At 38.4% G+C, this 18,354-nt stretch overlaps 1 protein-coding gene across 3 annotated transcripts in view; it reads right to left on the bottom strand.

Annotated features, from left to right (window-relative positions):
- The window catches only part of GFM2 (GTP dependent ribosome recycling factor mitochondrial 2), a 47,602-nt gene that overhangs the window by 4,949 nt on the left and 24,299 nt on the right, over nt 1-18,354 (bottom strand). For 2 of the 3 annotated variants that reach the window (XM_081231291.1, XM_081231293.1), the window contains exons 12-19: nt 17,002-17,150; nt 15,171-15,311; nt 14,988-15,087; nt 14,076-14,265; nt 11,884-11,960; nt 9,512-9,650; nt 1,817-1,996; nt 72-187 (exon numbers count right to left, since the gene is read on the bottom strand). In XM_081231291.1, the coding sequence (XP_081087417.1) occupies nt 72-187; nt 1,817-1,996; nt 9,512-9,650; nt 11,884-11,960; nt 14,076-14,265; nt 14,988-15,087; nt 15,171-15,311; nt 17,002-17,150 (1,092 nt within the window). The remainder of the gene's footprint in view (nt 1-71; nt 188-1,816; nt 1,997-9,511; nt 9,651-11,883; nt 11,961-14,075; nt 14,266-14,987; nt 15,088-15,170; nt 15,312-17,001; nt 17,151-18,354) is intronic. The other variant, XM_081231292.1, reaches the window with a different exon arrangement.

The following is an 18,354-nucleotide window of genomic DNA, read 5'->3' on the forward strand; positions in this document are numbered from 1 at the left end:
TCTGTGGACTAGTGGTTCACTACTGTCCGGAGAGTCACCTTAAAGCAAAAAGGATTAGGACACTTCCATACCTTTTGTAGGCATCTTGAGGCACAGGCAGAAATCATAGCTGTGGAGGTACCGGGATGAATTACCAATGAATGTAAAGTAATTGCTATATCTTGAATTGGCGATCCAAGCAGTGGTCCTAGGTAAGGGGGAAAAGATTTTATTAGGACTCAGTATACAGTGAGGGGTAAATGAAATGTGTAAAGAGATAGGCAGAGAACTTCTAGTTTCCAGTTCTGCATGTAAAGGAGCTCTGAAGTCATCACTTTGTTGTAAATAATAAGTAAAAAGCAACAATTCTTATTGAATTGGTAAGAGATGGGAGGACAAAGGGCAAACCACTGTCTCCAAGACTGGAGAGACAGGTGAGTGCAGGCAGTCACACCTGAACTGTAATTGAACTGCTTGAGGCTCGGTGTGGCCAAGTCAGAGTTAAAAACTCCAGGGGGACCCAGTCTTGGGGGTGGAGAGGGGCATAATTTTGTGAGCTCAAGCAGGTTCTCACAGTAAATATCAGAGATTCAGGGGGAGGGGGAAAGAATCCATCCTGAAATACTCCAAGGCACTCCATTCTTAACAAGGCCTGCCCTCAGGGGAAACTAGTTAATTAGAGCAAAACCTGCAGGGATATTATCAGAGACTAACTGACTTGAGGGAAGTACCCAATTCTAATCTACTCTAGCCATCCTGTCCCACCTAAGGCGGGTGAAAAAAACTGAGAAACACTTGTGCAGCTCAGAGTCCAAAGGCACAGGCTGACTAGAAGACTGAGACCTAATCCTGGGACTACAGATGCTTCCCCTCCCCTTTACTTCACCACCACATTACTAAAGGCCGGTTTATAGCAGTCCCTTACCCAGTACATCACATCTGGCTATCAAGAAAAAATTATGGGATGAATTGGGAGATTGGGATTGACATATATGCACTAAAAATGTATAAAATAGACAACTAATAAGAACCTGCTATAGGGCTTCCCTGGTGGCGCAGTGGTTGAGAGTCCGCCTGCTGATGCAGGGGACACGGGTTCGTGCCCCGGTCTGGGAGGATCCCATATGCCGCAGAGCGGCTGGGCCCGTGAGCCATGGCCGCTGAGCCTGCGCATCTGGAGCCTGTGCTCCGCAACGGGAGAGGCCACAACAGTGAGAGGCCCGCGTACCGCAAAAAAAAAAAAAAAAAAAAAAAGAACATGCTATATAAAAAATAAAAGAAAAAAAGGAAAAACTTATAAGGCATATTGAAAGGCAAAAAGCACAATTTGAATTTGAATAGAGAGCAAGCATCAGAACCAGATGTGGCAGGGACGCTGAATGATCAGACTGAGAATATAAACAACTATGACTAATATGCTAAGGGCTTAATAGGTAAAGTAAAGGGCATGCAAGAACAGATGGGCATGACAGCAGAGAGACAGAAGTCCTAAGAAAGAACCAAAAAGAAATGCTTCAGATGAAAAACACTGTTACAGAAAGGAAGAAGCCCACCGATAGTCTTAGATGGGAAACAGCTGAGGAAACGGTCTGAGTTAGAAAATATATCAGTAGAAACCTCCAAAACTGAAAAGCAAAGTGAACAGAAGACTGAAAAAAACCCAAAACAATATCCAAGGCTGTGGGACAACTATAAAGGTATGACATATGCGTGATGGGAAGAGATAGGGAGAAAACACCACCAAAGTTAGAAGAGGAGAATGAAACAGTTTCTAACATTAGGAGGGATTAAATGGTTGAGTGTGATACTAATGTGCACTCTGATTGGAATACCTTACCTTGGAGGCACGCGCTGTGAAGGCCATTTTCAATGGCCTCTCGTGAGGCCTGAGAAAGGTCTTTGGCAACACTTGCTGCATACTCGATGACTGGCAGAAGAGATGATGTTTCCAGTGATTTTGCTTCCAGTTCTACAGTCACAAGATGCCGTCTGTCTCCTAAAGTTCTATCTAAGGTATCTGTAAACAAATCGAATACAGTACCTCAAAGATTTGTTCCAGAAAGATGTCAAGGTACCACAACTGGCAAAATTACAATCAGCAAGTTCAAGGTCTCATGGAAGGTAAAGTGGAAGAAAATATCAACAATGACACTAAATACAGTGTAAAAATATCAGAGTAAACAGTTCTACCAAGAAAGCATCTGCTGGGACTTTCCTGGTTGTCCAGTGGTTAAGAATCCACCTTCCAATGCAGGGGATGCGTGCTCGATCCTTGGTCGGGGAACTAAGATCCCACATGTGGTGGGGCAACTAAACCCAAGCCCATGTGCTGCAACTACAGAGCCCATGCACTCTGGAGCCCGCATGCCACAACAAAATATCCCAGTGTGCCGCAACTAAGACCAGATGCAGCAAAAAGTAAATTAATTAAAAAAAAAAAAAGAAAGCATCTGCTTCTGTGTTTACCAACATTAAAAACCTGCTCTGAATCACCTATTAATATTGCTTTAGGACTTCCCTGGTGGTGCAGTGGTTAAGAATCTGCCTGCCCACATATATACAATGGAATATTACTCAGCCATAAAAAGAAACAAAATTGAGTTATTTGTAGTGAGGTGGATGGACCTAGAGACTGTCATACAAAGTGAAGTAAGTCAGAAAGAGAAAAACAAATACCATATGCTAACACATATATATGGAATCTAAACCAAAAAAAGGGTTCTGAAGAACCTAGGGGCAGGAGAGGAATAAAGACGCAGACATAGAGAATGGACTTGAGGACACGGTGAGGGGGAAGGATAAGGTGGGACAAAGGGAGAGAGTAGCACTGACATATATACACTACCAAATGTAAAACAGCTAGCTAGTGGGAAGCAGTCGCATGGCACAGGGAGATCAGCTTGGTGCCTTGTGACCACCTAGAGGGGTGGGATAGGGAGAGTGGGAGGGAGATGCAAGAGGGAGGAGATATGGGGATATATGTATATGTATAGCTGATTCACTTTGTTTTAAAGCAGAAACTAACATGCCATTGTAAAGCAATTATACTCCAATAAAGATGTTAAAAAAAAAAGAATCCACCTGCCAACACAAGGGACATGGGTTCGATCCATGTCTGGGAAGATCCCACATGCTGCAGAGCAACTAAGCCTGTGTGCCACAACTACTGAGCCTGTGCTCTAGAGCCCGTGAGCCATAACTACTGAGCCCATGCTCCACAACTACTGAAGCCCTTGCATTCTAGGGCCCATGTGCCTCAATTACTGAGCCCACGTGCTGCAACTACTGAAGCCTGCATGCCTAGAGTCCGTGCTCTACAACAAGAGAAGCCACCGCAATGAGAAGCCCGTGCACCACAACGAAGAGTAGCCCCTGCTCGCCACAACTAGAGAAAGCCCGCGTGCAGCAACAAAGACCTAGTGCAGCCAAAAAAAAAAAAAAAAAAAAAAAATTACTTCAGTGTTAGGGTGTGTTGAGGCAGTTCATCGCACAAATTTTGTTATGCAGGTTACACTTTTAAACATTTCTTATGTGACTGATATTCTTCTAAATACAAAATTTTTATTTAAAAGTAAAACAGAGTACAAACGGTTATCTAATGAAAATTAAAAGGCTTCACCCTGCCAACCAACAAACTTAAATTTCATACACTCTTCCAGCAATATTTTATGTATTGGGTTTGGCCAAAAAGTTCATTTGGGTTTTTCCATAAGCTGGTACGGAAAAACCCAACGAACTTTTTTTTTTTTTTTTTTTTTTAATATTTATTTATTTGGTTGCACTGGGCCTTAGTTGTGGCAGGCAGGCTCCTTAGCTGTGGCTCACCGGCTCCTTAGTTGTGGCATGCAAACTCTTAGCTGTGCAATGCATGTGGGATCTAGCTCCCTGACCAGGGATCAAACCTGGGTCCCCTGCATTGGGAGTGCAGAGTCTTATCCACTTGCACCACCAGGGAAGTCCCCCAAAAGGCCAACCCAATATTTAATGTTTATGATTCTTCCCCAAAAACTAGTGATCTATTTGTAAAAATGAAAATAGACTCCCTCATTAGCTAACAACCAATAGCTTTCAGTGAAACCGAGTGAGGCCCTGTGGGGCTCCGAGGCATGGAGGCCCTTTTGTCCCCCATTTCTTGAAGGCAAGACTCCAGCCTCCATGACCTTCCCTGAGTTCCAAAGGGCAGATTCGAACAGTTGCTAATCAAGGGAGGAAGCAGCCAAGAAACAACCTGAGGCAAAATTAAAGGGACCAGAGAAGCTCCTCAAGATTAGGAGACCACCTGAGATGAGATGAAGGGAGTGAAAGCCCTGTGTACACCCTGATGTTGTCAGAGACCCCACCTTTGAACCACTGTTATAAAACCCTCATCAAATCCTCCCAGGTTGGGACACATAGTTTTTCGAGGCAGGAGCCTGCTGTGTCCCCCTTTGCCTGGCAAAGTAATAAGGCTATCCTTTTCTATTTTGTCTCTGAGATTTGATTTGGCACCAGTATACAGAGAAGTTGAGCTTTCGGCAACATCACCAATCTCCAAGATTTTACTAAGACAAAACTATGCTGTATTTATGTGAGTGACCATGGAACACAGTGACTCACGGCCCAAATTCAAAACTGAGAACTAATTATGCTCTATAATTCCTCTTCATAATTCCTATTATGAAATATAAAACTAACTTTTATATTATGAAATATTTTATACTGAAAAATACATGCATAACCTAAAACCAAAATGAACATTTATAACCTAAAAACAAAATGAACATTTATGAAACCTAATATTACTAAAGAAACAGAACATTACCAGTAACCTAGAAGCCTTCTGAAGAAACAACCGCTATCATGATGTTGTATTTAAACATTCATATGATTTTCTTTAGAGTTGTATCACAGATGCAGGGATCCCTAAACAATATAGTTTACTTCTGCTTTGTTTTGAATATGTTATTATACTGCATGTATTCAGCAACTTGCTTTTTTCTGCTTCACATTTGTGGGTCATCTGGGCTGACACCTGGTGATGTAGTACATTCTTTTTCACTGTTATACAGTATTCTATTACATGAACAGAGTACAATTTATCCACTATGTCCACAAATATTTGGATTTTTTTCACCTAAAGTTTTATTACAATGCTATTATGAAGGTTCTTGTATCTGTCTCTCAATGTACATGTGTAAGATTTTCTCTAGGGCATATACCTACTAGTGGAACTGCTGAGTAGTAAGGTCTGCACATAGTCAACTTCATAAGAAAGTTGCCGAACTGTTTTCACAGTGGTTATATAATTTACACTCCCACCAGAAGTTTCTGTATAACTTTCCATTGCTCAACATCTCACCAACACTTGGCATTGTCAGATTTGCATTCTTGCCAATTTTATTGGTGTAAAATGCCATCTTGTCCTTTTAACTTGCATGATCCTAATCATTACTGAGATTGAGAATCTTTTAATATGTTCACGGGCCTTTGGGGTATCCTCTTTTGTGAAATGTCTGTTCAATGTTTTTTGCTCACTTTTCTACTTGGTTGGTTGTCATGTTTTTAATGATCCTTTGAAGTTCTTTATATATATTCTGGATACTAATCTGTCAGTTTTATATGACGCAAATATCTTCTCTCAGCTTTTGGCTTGTCTTTTTGCTTTCTTTATAGTGTATTTGAATAAATTCTTAATTTCAGTAATATCAACTTTAGTAATCTTTTAGTTCATAGTTTCAACCTTATCTGGTTAGTAAAACAATTCTCCTATATTGTCTTCCAAAAATTCGAAGGTTTTCCTTTCATAAAGTTTTGGGGTTTTCTTGCTTTTTTTTCTTTTTTGCATATATTAGCATTTATTCTCTTTATTCTTTTGTGCTCAAAGGGAGATTTCCAACTCTTCTTTCATATTTAGGCTTTTAAATTCACCTGGAATTGACTTTTGTATACAGTATGAGGTGGGAATCTAAACCTTTTTCCGTATGAATAATTATCCCAGGCCCCTTTATTGAGTATCAGTCCACCCTTTCTCACTGAGCTGCAATATCACTGATGTCAATCCAATTTCCACATAGATATGAGTCTGTTTCTAGGCTTTCTGGTTTGTTCCACTGGTATATTTGTCTATTCTTAGCTTGATTTGTGTCATAATGACTATGGCTTTATAATAAGTATTAATGTCTGATACACTTCTTTGGGTAGAACTGGTATCTTCATGATATTTAGTCTTCTTATCTATGAATAGTATGGTTTTCCATTTAACTTAGGTCTTCTTTAATGTCTGTACATTTTGATAATTTTCTAGATGTACACAAATGTAACCTGCTCCTCATCAGTGATGTGATCATTAGTGATCTGACTGTCCAGTCAGGGTGTGGTCTGATTGCTGCAGCATCCGGTTACTAGTTTTCACCTTGTAACTAATAAGCAGTCTAGAGCGAGACGCTTGGAGACCACGCAAATATGCTGCTCAACAACGTACTCAATATTAAGCATTCACCATATTACAAGATGACGATTTCTTATTCCAGCCCTCCTCCTCAACATCTAACAGGCAGCATTTGGCACTTCAGTGTAAGAAAGAAGAGTCTCTTCTTCTTGTTGATCTATCATCAGTATGGACTCATGAATTCCAACTTTTTCTCAGTGGTCTATGATTATTGTTCGTAATTATTTTGGAGTTCAAATCAACCCAGATTTAGCCAGTGGAGCCTCTTCGGGTTGGTTCCTGTGTCCTTATGACGCATCCCCATCATTTTCTTGAGCATTTCCTTTCTTTCTCAGAAAACATGATGTTCTGTTGCTTGCTTATTTTTGATAGTCTCCTATTTCTTACTAATACTTTCTATCCCCTTTCTTATTTCTTCAAAAATAATACTTATTTTATACTCAGCATATGATAATTCTAGTATCAGAAGCCTTTGCTGGTCTGCCTGTGATGTTTATTGTTTCTGCTGCCTCTTTTGCTCCCTGTGCCTTTGCTCAAGGTTTTATGATTAAAAAAAAATTTTTTTTTTTTTGCGGGGGGGCTTCCCGGGTGGCACAGTGGTTAAGAATCCGCTTGCCAATGCAGGGGACACGGGTTCGAGCCCTGGTCAGGGAAGATCCCACATGCCGCGGAGCAACTACGCCCGTGTGCCACAACTACTGAGCGCTCGAGCCACAACTACTGAGCCTGCATGCCACAACTACTGAAGCTCATGCACCTAGAGCCTGTGCTCTGCAACAAAGAGAAGCCACAGCAATGAGAAGCCCGCGCACCACAACGAAGAGTAGCCCCCACTCGCCGCAACTAGAGAAAGCCCGCGTGCAGCAACGAAGACCCAACAGAGCCAAAAATAAATAAATAAATAGATAGGTAAATTTATTTTAAAAAGTTTTTTTAAATTGTGAGTTCATATTCCTTTGGGGGATTTTCTTTGAGGCCTGGATTGAGGATACATTTATCTAAAGAAGCCCTACATTTGTTTTCTCCAGGTTCCTTGGTATATTACCAATCCATGAGCACTTTACACTAAATTCTACTGTTTGGAGTTTTTCAGGTCACACTGGTTCTATGAATTTAGGCCGAAAATGCTATCAGAAGCCTACAGTTACAAATTCTCAGAAATTTTTCCTTTTTGCCCCACAGTCAGTCAGACAAGTTTCCTTGTCCTCTTCTTTTTTTTTTTTTTTTTAGATGTTGGGGGTAGGAGTTTATTAATTAATTAATTTATTTTTGCTGTGTTGGGTCTTCGTTTCTGTGCGAGGGCTTTCTCTAGTTGTGGCAAGCGGGGGCCACTCTTCATTGCGGTGCGCGGGCCTCTCAATATCACAGCCTCTCTTGTTGCGGAGCACAGGCTCCAGACGCGCAGGCTCAGTAGTTGTGGCTCGTGGGCCCAGTTGCTCTGCGGCATATGGGATCCTCCCAGATCAGGGCTTGAACCCGTGTCCCCTGCATTAGCAGGCAGATTCTCAACCACTGCGCCACCAGGGAAGCCCTGTCCTCTTCTTTTATGGAGAAGATTTTCCTCATTACTTCCATGAGTATGTGGCCCTCAAGTTCTAGGTTAGACATGACCACAGATTTCTCCAGGGTAGCTAGTGGCTTAGGTGCTGGCTTATTTTCCAAGATTCCTGCTCTGGTTTCCTTTTTGGCCTCTGGAAATTTCCATTACATTCTAACCATCTCAGACATTCATTTAAAAGATGTTATTTATATTTTCCCAGAATTTTTGGGTTTTCCAGATATAAAGTCCAGAAAGAGAAATCATCATGTCATTTGCCCCTATATCCTGCTTGTTTAATTTTTCAAGTTTCAATGAAAAATAACCACCTGGCCTTTTTACAAATCACTGAGTTGCTTAAAAGTTCCTAGTTATCCTAAACATACCTTTTCTATATTTTTTCACAAACCTGCCCATGTTTTCTCCTTGCGGGGGGACAGGAATGACTGTCATGTTCTTTTGTTTAAGGGAACCAAATTGAAATTATCACATGTAGAAAAATCATGAATTCTTACATTTTGGGACAGAAATATAAAAAGTGCACTTTCTCAAGAATACCATCAGCACAGGATTACCATACTTATTAAATAGTGGAAATTATTTTCCACTCTATTTTTGTTTGTTTGTTTGTTTGTTTTTTTGCGGTACATGGGCCTCTCACTGTTGTGGCCTCTCCCGTTGCGGAGCACAGGCTCCGGACACGCAGGCTCAGCGGCCATGGCTCACAGGCCCAGTCGCTCAGTGGCATGTGGGATCTTCCCAGACCAGGGCACGAACTCGTGTCCCCTGCATCGGCAGGCGGACTTTCAACCACTGTGCCACCAGGGAAGCCCTGTTTTTTCTTTTTAAATTTTAAAATTTTATGTCTTATTTTATTGAGATATAATTGACATACAGCACTGCAGGAGTTTAAGGTATACAACATGATTTAAGTTACACAGATCATGAAATGATTACCACAGAAAGTTTAGTGAACATCCATCATCTCATATAGACACAACATTAAAGAAATAGAAAAAAAATTTTTTCTTTGTGATGAGAACTCTTAGGATTTACTCTCTTAACTTCCATTTATAACGTACAGCAGTATTAATCATCTTTATCATGTCATATATCATATCACTAGTACTTATCTTATAACTGGAAGTTTGTACCCTTTGACTACCTTCATCTAATTCTACCTTCCCCACCCCCCATTTCCACTCAATTTAGGGAGTAAAACTGACACACCAACTTCAAATTGTTATACTCCTTCTGGTAGTGAGGACTGGGATGAGCTGTCTACTTCAATGGCTGATCCCACTGCACACTTGCTTGATGAGTGGCTCAGCCAATATATGTAATAAATGAGTTGTAATGAAATAGAGCTGTGTCTAAAACAAACAAATGCTAAAAAACAAGAAAATACACACATAAAACCTGTCCCCACTGATGGAAGACACTAGTGACTATGAACCCTGCCTTATGCAACTAAACTAAGAGATTCAGAAAACAGGTCATGGAGAAAAAGAGAGCAACAGAACCAGCGAATTCTAAACGTTGTGAATTCGAAATGTTGTATTTTTTACCTGTGGCACGAACTGAATTTAGGATGGTCTCTCGGTATGCCACCTGGAGGGGCCCTAGATAGGTTTCCAGTCCATATTCCCTCTTGATTCGGTCATGAATTATCTCAATATGTAACTCCCCCATGCCACAAAGGATAGTCTGGTTAAAAGAGGAAGAAAACAAAGATCAAGGAAAAAATTAAGTTTATCACAAAATACTAATAAAGGTATATCAATATATTTTATTTTTCATTACTTACAAAATGAATTTCTTCTGTAATTTTTTTTGGCTCTTACATCAAAACACTGCTTTTAACTTTTCTGATTGAAATTATAAATAAATTAAGAGTGAATCACTAGGCCAATCTCTTATTCTTTGATAGCTGAATTATCAGTCGGGTAAGTGGTATCTAACTAGAACTATACTTCCAAACCACAAAGGTAAGTTCTGGCCAGTGAAATATAAGCATAAATGATGTTGGTAACTTCTGGGTTACGTCTTTAAGGGTAAATAAAGCCCTTCTCTTAATGAAGATATAGACAACCATCTTGACATGTGAACGAGGGCAACATGTGAATGGGGGGAATAATCCCTCCCCCAAACACTCCCAACCACATGGCTATTTCCAACCATCCTGGGCACCTTACAGTCTTGTGGGCAGTTGAAACTTCCAAAGTAGCTTGGAACTTTACGTGACAGAAAAACTGACTTTTATCTTCTTTGAACCGATGTTATTTTGGGTCCTTGTTAGAACAGTCAAATTTGCATCAAAACCAATCAAAACATGTTTTTGTTTTTAGAAAGCAACAATGGTTATTCCTGAAGAAGGTCTTTGTGTATGAGAGAATATAGTGCAAAGAATCCACATTTGCCCCATTTTATTCATATACCATCTGTGTAGTGAGGCATTAACTTTACCCTAAAGAGAGATCTGGCCCTTGCCTTCAGCCACTGGGAGGTTATCTCTAGGCCAAGACCCTGCCTGATAGAAGTGTCTTTGCTTGTCTGGGGCCTTTGTCCACCAGATAGTCTAACGGTGTGATTTATGATGCAGCTTTGGAATAGCTGTACCCATTTACAACCTAGAGAGTAAAGGTAGTAGCCCAAACCTACAGGAGGCACTAGAGATTAAATGTCAACCACATAGACAGTATGTGATTATACCCTAATAAAACCTCTGGGCACGGAAGGCCTGGGTGAGGTTCCCTGACTGACAATACTCTATGCCAGGAGGATGAAGAAAAGCCTTGCATTTAGAACCCTCTCAGACTTTGCCCTAGGTGTCTCTTCCTTTAGCTGGTTCTGATTTGTTTCCTCTCACTATAATAAAATTGTAATTGCAAGGAACAACAACAAAAAACTATTTGGTGTATGACTGTAATATAAAGTTAAAGAAGTAATTAATTGGAAAAAAAGCAGTTGTAGAATAATACAAATAGAACGACTTCTTATATATCTGTACATATATATTTGGAAACATAAATACTGTGTTTTATAACATTGCACAGCAGAAAAATGGATGTTTGGAAAAGTGTGAAAGGCTATTCACCAAGTTTTCACAGTGATTACCTATGTAGAATAGGATAGAGAGACTGAAAGGGAGACTTTAATTCTTTACTTTGTACACTTGAATGTTATTTGCTATTTAAAAAAAATATGTACTGGCATTTTTTAAATAAAAAGTTTCTGTTTTAATTGCTGTTGTAGCCTTCAGAATCAATTAAACTAAATGGCTACCTCATTTAGCTGGCATTTGGGAAAATAAAGCACTCCATATTTTCAGATTAACTAAATCAGTTTATCCTTTTTAAAGGCAAATTTATAATTTTTTAAGGAAAATTTTCTAGAATTTTATATAAACTCTACCCTGCCCCCCTAAAAAGAAGATGCAGAATGAATATGTGTTCTTCTACTGTATTATATAATATACAGCACAGTCCTGTACCTACTTCAGGACTCCATTTCCTCCATTGTTAGGCTGTAATCGATCACTTCTCACCCATTTTAGGTGTCTTATCATCATTAAAAGTATACCTATGCATCCTCCCTTTAGAAAGCTGCTTCTATAAGTTTTAGCATAAGAGGCTCAAGGTTTTGTCTTGGGGTTGAACCTTATTTCAAAATTTCACAAAAGGCTGTCTTCTGGAAGGTAGAAATGTTGGAAAGTAGTTTATATAAGTAAGGTATAATCATACTGAGGAATTAGGAGAATTTAGCTTGACAGTCAAAATATAATCAGAAATGTATATTATGAGAGAACCAAAAAAGAAGGCTTTTTCTTTCAGGGGCATAGACCAATCAATGTTTTGGATATATGCACTTAAACACTCTCACACACACACACAAATGTTTTTATTGAAAGATTCTTGGGATTAAATAATAATATGCATACTTGTCCAGAGTCAGGATCTAGCTTCACTTTCAAACTGGGATCTTCACGCTGAAGGCATTTCAATGCATGATCCAAATCTAGAGGATAAACAATAACTGTTATCTTTATGTTTCATTTTTTTTGATAAGGTACTATACATTCTAGTGGGAAAACAGATGAACAAGCAAATTTTGAAAAAAAAAATTTCAAACAGCCAGAAATGTTCTGTAGAGAATAAAACAAGGTGATGAGATAGTGATGGGAGGTTACTTGAGATTGTGACCTGGGAAGACCTGTCCAAGATGATTCAGATAAAGACACAAACCAAAAAGAATGACATCGCAAGTAGAATCCTGAAGAAAAAGAATTCCAGATAGAGGAAATGGCTGTGCAAGGAATGGCTTCTATTGGAGAAACAAGAAGGCTAGTGTAGCTGGATATTGGTGGACAAAAGGAAGAGTAGCATCAGATGAGGCGGGAGATGTATGGCAGGGAGCACACCATGTAAGGTATTGAAGGCCATGGTGAAGAGTTTGGATGTGCACTGGGAAGCCACTGAAGGGTTTAAATGGGACAGTAACATCATCTGATTATGTTCTGCAAAGGTTAAGGAACTGGCAAAAAAGACTTTAGAAACACATACAATAAGAAACTGGCAAAAGGAAGCTAAATTACATCATGAATAAAGAGATACTAATGTGATTACTCTATGATGAATTATCACACCAAGGAGGAAGTAAGAATACAGCTGACCCTTGCACAACATGGGTCTGATGCGGGTCTGCTTATACGTGGATGCAGAATCGGAGGACCCAAGCATAGGGAGGGCTGACTGTAAGTTATACTGGGATTTTCAACTGTGTGGAGGGCTGGGGCCCCAACCCCCCTGTTGTTCAAGGGTCAACTGTATGTTATTTGCATTAAATATGCCATCTAAAGTAAAGAGATACTTTGATACAATCAATTAACTGATATGCACATGCTCCCTCTTTAGACCTGCACTGTCCAAATGGTAGCCACAACCCGTCTGTATAAGATATTACTAGTCTGAATTAACGTTAGCTGTAAGTGTAAAATTCATACCAGGTTTCAAAGACTTCACATGGAAGAGAAAAAAGAAAGTAAAGTATCTCAATAATTTTTATATTGATTATGTTGAAATGATAATATTTTGATATACTGAGTTAAGTAAAATATATTACTAAATTAATTTTGCCATTTTAACTTTCTTTAAATGTAGCTATAAGGAAATTTTAAGAAGGGGGATGGAAAGACTGGAGCTTGGGTGCCTGATGACGTGTGGAGTCATCCTTGAACCCCTGGGCTACCAATTCAAGGCATATTTTACAAGAGAAAGAAGTGAACTTTTGTCATTAAAGCAACTTCTATTTGGGGGTTTTATGCTCTATGTAACCAAATTTAACAAGAAATGTTACAGCTCGAACCATGAGCTTTACTATATACTATACTAAGGAGTTTGGGTTTCTGCTATAAGTAATGAGAAGCCACTGAAGTATTCTAAGCCAATATACTAAAGAACAAACTATTTATCACTCAAAAAGGTCAAATGACATTAAACATAGTATATAAATATCTTCACTGAGTTCTAAAAGTTAAGCCAGAAAACAAGGAAAAGTTGATTATTTTTTTTTTGTGGTACACGGGCCACTCACTGTTGTGGCCTCTCGCGTTGCGGAGCGCAGGCTCCGGACGCGCAGGCTCAGCGGCCATGGCTCACGGGCCCAGCTGCTCCGCGGCATGTGGGATCTTCCCAGACCGGAGCACGAACCCGTGTCCCCTGCATCGGCAGGCAGACTCTCAACCACTGCACCACCAGGGAAGCCCCAGAAAAGTTGATTTTTATAAATGGTGATGGGAAACTGAATCGGTTATGAATTGGTTACCCATCTAATCTAATATACTGGAAGGGCAGTCCTGAGGTCATTACTTAGAATCCCATAGATAGCACCACAAGAACAAGAATAAGGAAGAATATGGTAAGAGAAAAATGGCAAAGCTGAAAGAAAAAAAATGAAAAGAGTTTGTAAAAATCAAAACAAATTAAAAAACTAGACCAATCATAAGAAATACTTACCAATAAATGCTCATAAAATTGAACTCAGTGACATAAGAAACCCTTTGAGGTTAAAATGTAACTATTTTATCTAAATTATCAGAGCACTAATTAATTGATGCACCAAGATTATATGTACCTGGCTGCTTAGCCACTGATGGAGGTTCTATGGTACAGAAGAAAACAGGTTCTGGAATCTCCACCCCAGCCAACAAAAGCCTCTCTGCTTCATTGTTTTGTCTATGCTTCTTTTCTCCCTCCCTTTCTGCTCGACGACATGCAGCTAATGCGCTGGACTTGGATGAGACAATGGTGTCACCAGTGGCAGTCTGCGAGCAAGAAGATGCCTTGGGACAAAACAGGCTATTGGCAAGCACTCAGCTTCCACCAAGGACCACGAAAACCAAAGAAAAATTTTAAGGTAGCACTTCCTCTTCATCAGAACTTAAAAGAGAGACAAATTCATTAAGCTTATCATAACTCTGCATTGGTAAAGCTAATTTAAGTTGTAGAAGAATTCTGTCCAAAATATTGCTGTAATAAATTCTAACAATAAAACATTCATACATACAAAAAATACATTTAAAACTCATTTGGTAAAACAAATTTATCTTTGAACAAGAGACAAAAGAACGAAAGAGACAAAAATCCTTGCTCTTACAGAGCCTTCATTGGCAAAATATCTTCACTTTTTAACCTGATCAGTTATAAAGTTAGATTTGTCTGCAATAATCAAGATAGGAAAAAAAAACAATGCAAATAACATTATTTTACATAAACTTAATACATAAGTATATATCCATAGTGTATTTATTTTACTTGCATTTGAACTTTATATGAATACAATCCATACTGTTCATAGTCTTCTGTAATTTACTTTTCTTTCTATTAAATGTTTGAGATTCAACCATGTTGATGAATATACTACAATATTCATTATTCCACTACTGATAGCTTTTGGATTGTCTATGGGCTTTTGCTATTACAAAATACCTACTTTTAATTAAACATTTAAGCTGTTATTTCCTAGAGAAACGATTTGGTCACTTACGTGTTTAAGCCCAACAGTCAAAGCAATGTTACCAGCAGTCAGTGAAGGGATTTCTACATGCTGGTCAGCAAATGGCAAAAGCAGACGACTTATTCTCTCCCTGTAAAACCATGATTTATATTAGTAAAAGTATATTTAAAGAAATGAGTGAAGTTTTAGAAAATAACCTAGGCTTCTACTTACGTGCAGTTTCCATTAATATTATGGATGGCCAATTGGCGTTTTATCATGCCTGAGTAAATGCGCAAAAATACCAGTGGGCCTCGCTGCTTGTCATGGAGAACTTTAAATGCCAGGGCACATAAGTCACCCTTATACCACTGCCTATAAAATTAAGGAGAAGTTCCAGAAAAGCCACTTTAAAATGTACTTCCTATATATCTATACAGATCAGATCAGATCAGAATCACTGCATAAGCCTAACCCTGATGTCCTCCAAAGATTCCTCATATCTTCTAGTTTAGCTACCAAGGCCAATTAAATAATGTATTATGTACCTCTCTTCCTCCACCGGACTAAATTATTCACTGGAGATCTTACCATTAATTCCTCAAAACCAAAAACAATGGATTCTCTTCCAAATATTACCTCTATTAGCAAATAATTCTTGCCTAGATTTCCCTCCTAGGGAATATACCTAGGAACATCATACCACTTCTTAAAACCCCATCCAGGGTAAACAAGTAGGTACTTTCCAATTACTGCTTTCACTCTCTCCTCCCACTTGTCTTCAGCTGCACAGACATATAAATCTACACTATAAACTTGAACTTGTTTACACAGCGAACACTTAACAGAATGATGTCCTTAAATTGGGGTTCATTACTAGGTTTCAGAAAGTGTGAATCCCTCTCAAATTGCCAAACTTTGTACATAGGTACATTTTTCTGAGGAAATATGGAAATATTTCTCCATATTTTCATTAGTTTCAAAGGAGTCCATGATTCAAAGTAGGTTAGACACTTCTATTATTGAATTTCTCTGATCTTATTCCTGTTCCCTCCAAATTTTAATTTTATTTAACAAATTCTTATATAGAGAGTTGATCATACACTAGGCACTGTTTTATGTGCTTTATAAATATTAGCTCATTTGATTCTTGTAACAATCCTATGAGATAAGTCCTATTCTCTGCATCTTATAGATGAGAGGTTAAAGCAACTTGGAAGATCAGAGATTTAAATCCAGGCAGTACACAGTCTATGCTCATCATCACATCACCATAATGCCTCTCCAGTTGAGAGATATGAAAGGTGACTCAGGTCCTAGTTAACAGGATCAAAGTTCACCTCTGTCTGCCATTTGGCACAAAACTCACTCAGATTTTAGAGGATTTATTACGAAGGACAAAGCTGTTAGTGACAAGAGGAATAAAACAATGGACCTTTCCTTACAGTCACAAAACATTATGAAAAATCTTGAAATCCAGAATAAATATAAATGTATCTATAGAATATTTATCAAACACCTACAGTATACTACTTTTTTTTTTTTTTTTAAACTAAGATGGCAGGGTCAAAACTTATACTTTTACACAACAAAAAAGCCATAAATTCTTATTTAGCTCCATCTGTAAACACAGGTTACAAGAGATGATGACAAATATCCCTTTCAAGTAAAAATTACTATGGCTCTATATTATATTATTATTATTTTATTTATTTTATTTATTTATTTTTTTGCGGTACGCAGGCCTCTCACTGTTGTGGCCTCTCCCGTTGCGGGGCACAGGCTCCGGACGCGCAGGCTCAGCGGCCATGGCTCACGGACCCAGCTGCTCCACAACATGTGGGATCTTCCCGGACTGGGGCACGAACCCATGTCCCCTGCATCGGCAGGCGGACTCTCAACCACTGCGCCACCAGGGAAGCCCTATATTATATTATTTAGAATAATATTCTTCACCAATGTTATTCAAAAACTGTGATTCAACTACTCTCTGTGAAACATGACCTATCTGTCTACCTGTCTTTTCAAGGCTATACGATTTTAATCTATGCACTTGCATACTTACAGAAATTCATAGTTGCGTTCTTCAGGTGAAGGCAAGTACGTAGTAATAGCATCTAACAAGGGCTGGACCCCTTTGTTTTTCAGGGCACTTCCACAAAGCACAGGCACTGCTGTCTGAGCCAGTGTTACTCTGTGTACCGCAGCTTGTAGCTGTAAAGCAGAGATATAAATGTTTTATGTGTAGTATTCTGGTCTCGACCAAAATATCCCAGAATTAGATGCCTTCCCTAACCAACCATGTAAAATATCACTCCTCAGCACACTTCCATCATTCTTTATGGCCTCATTCTTCTTTATTTTTCATTGTAAATAACATAAATCACTACCTGGTATATTAGATATATATTTATTACTTTATTATCTGTCTCCCCAGTCACTAGAATGTAAAATCTATATAAGCATTATAGTAAGTCCCATAAAGATACTGTAAATCACAAGAAACTGGAAAAGTGCTTAAAATAAAGTAGATGCATAAAAATATTTCTTGAATAAGTGAATTAATATACTTGTGATTTAACCTCGATAGTCTACTAGAGGAATTGGTTAGAAATTAGAAATATAAATGAGTTACAATTTCTTCAAATAAATTAAATCCACATTAAATAAAATCCAAAGGAAAATGAGGTATCAAAGTAGAAACAATTTTTAAAAGACCTCAAAAACCAAGAAAAGCTTAGGTGTGCTTGCAAGCTATTGATAAGAGAAACGGTGGGTCAATTTAATTTTAGATTGTAAGCTCTTTGAAAACAGAAATCATGTTATGTGACTATAGGGCACAATAAACATCACATTTAAGCATTCGAATACTAAACAAGAAAAAAATTCAAACTTACAGCATTTCATTCAAAAGAAAAGAAATAATTTTTTCCACCTCTAACTTCAAATGGCTCAAAATTAATCTACAGATCTTGTGTTTTTCTTTACTTCTTTTCATGAAAAATAACCAAGTGAATTTGCTGGGCTCATCTTGGAGCCCACTGAAAATACTACCACTTAAAAACACTTTTCATGGGGGAAGGTTCCTGGCAGAAAAAATAAAAAATGCCTTGAATAAATCTGTCATAATTCAAATACTACCAGTATTTTACTGGCCTATTCTCTGGTTTAATATATTTCAAAAGAAAACCAAAAAAGGGGAAGACCTGTAATAAGTTTCCACTAACAATTAAAACAGATTCAGAAAAAATGTTCTGAGAAAAATGACCATTATAGTAGTCCAAAAGACCAGTAGATCAAAAAAAAAATTCTGCGATTTCCCTAATACTTAGTGAAATGATCACAATGAAGGGAAAAGGCTGCAGTAAATGAACAATGTCTTCTAATTTTTAACAGCGTTCTACTAATTTTTAAGTCC

The sequence above is a fragment of the Mesoplodon bidens genome (genome assembly GCF_964165515.1).
Source record: "Mesoplodon bidens genome assembly, chromosome: 4".
In the NCBI taxonomy this organism is placed as follows: domain Eukaryota; kingdom Metazoa; phylum Chordata; class Mammalia; order Artiodactyla; family Ziphiidae; genus Mesoplodon; species Mesoplodon bidens.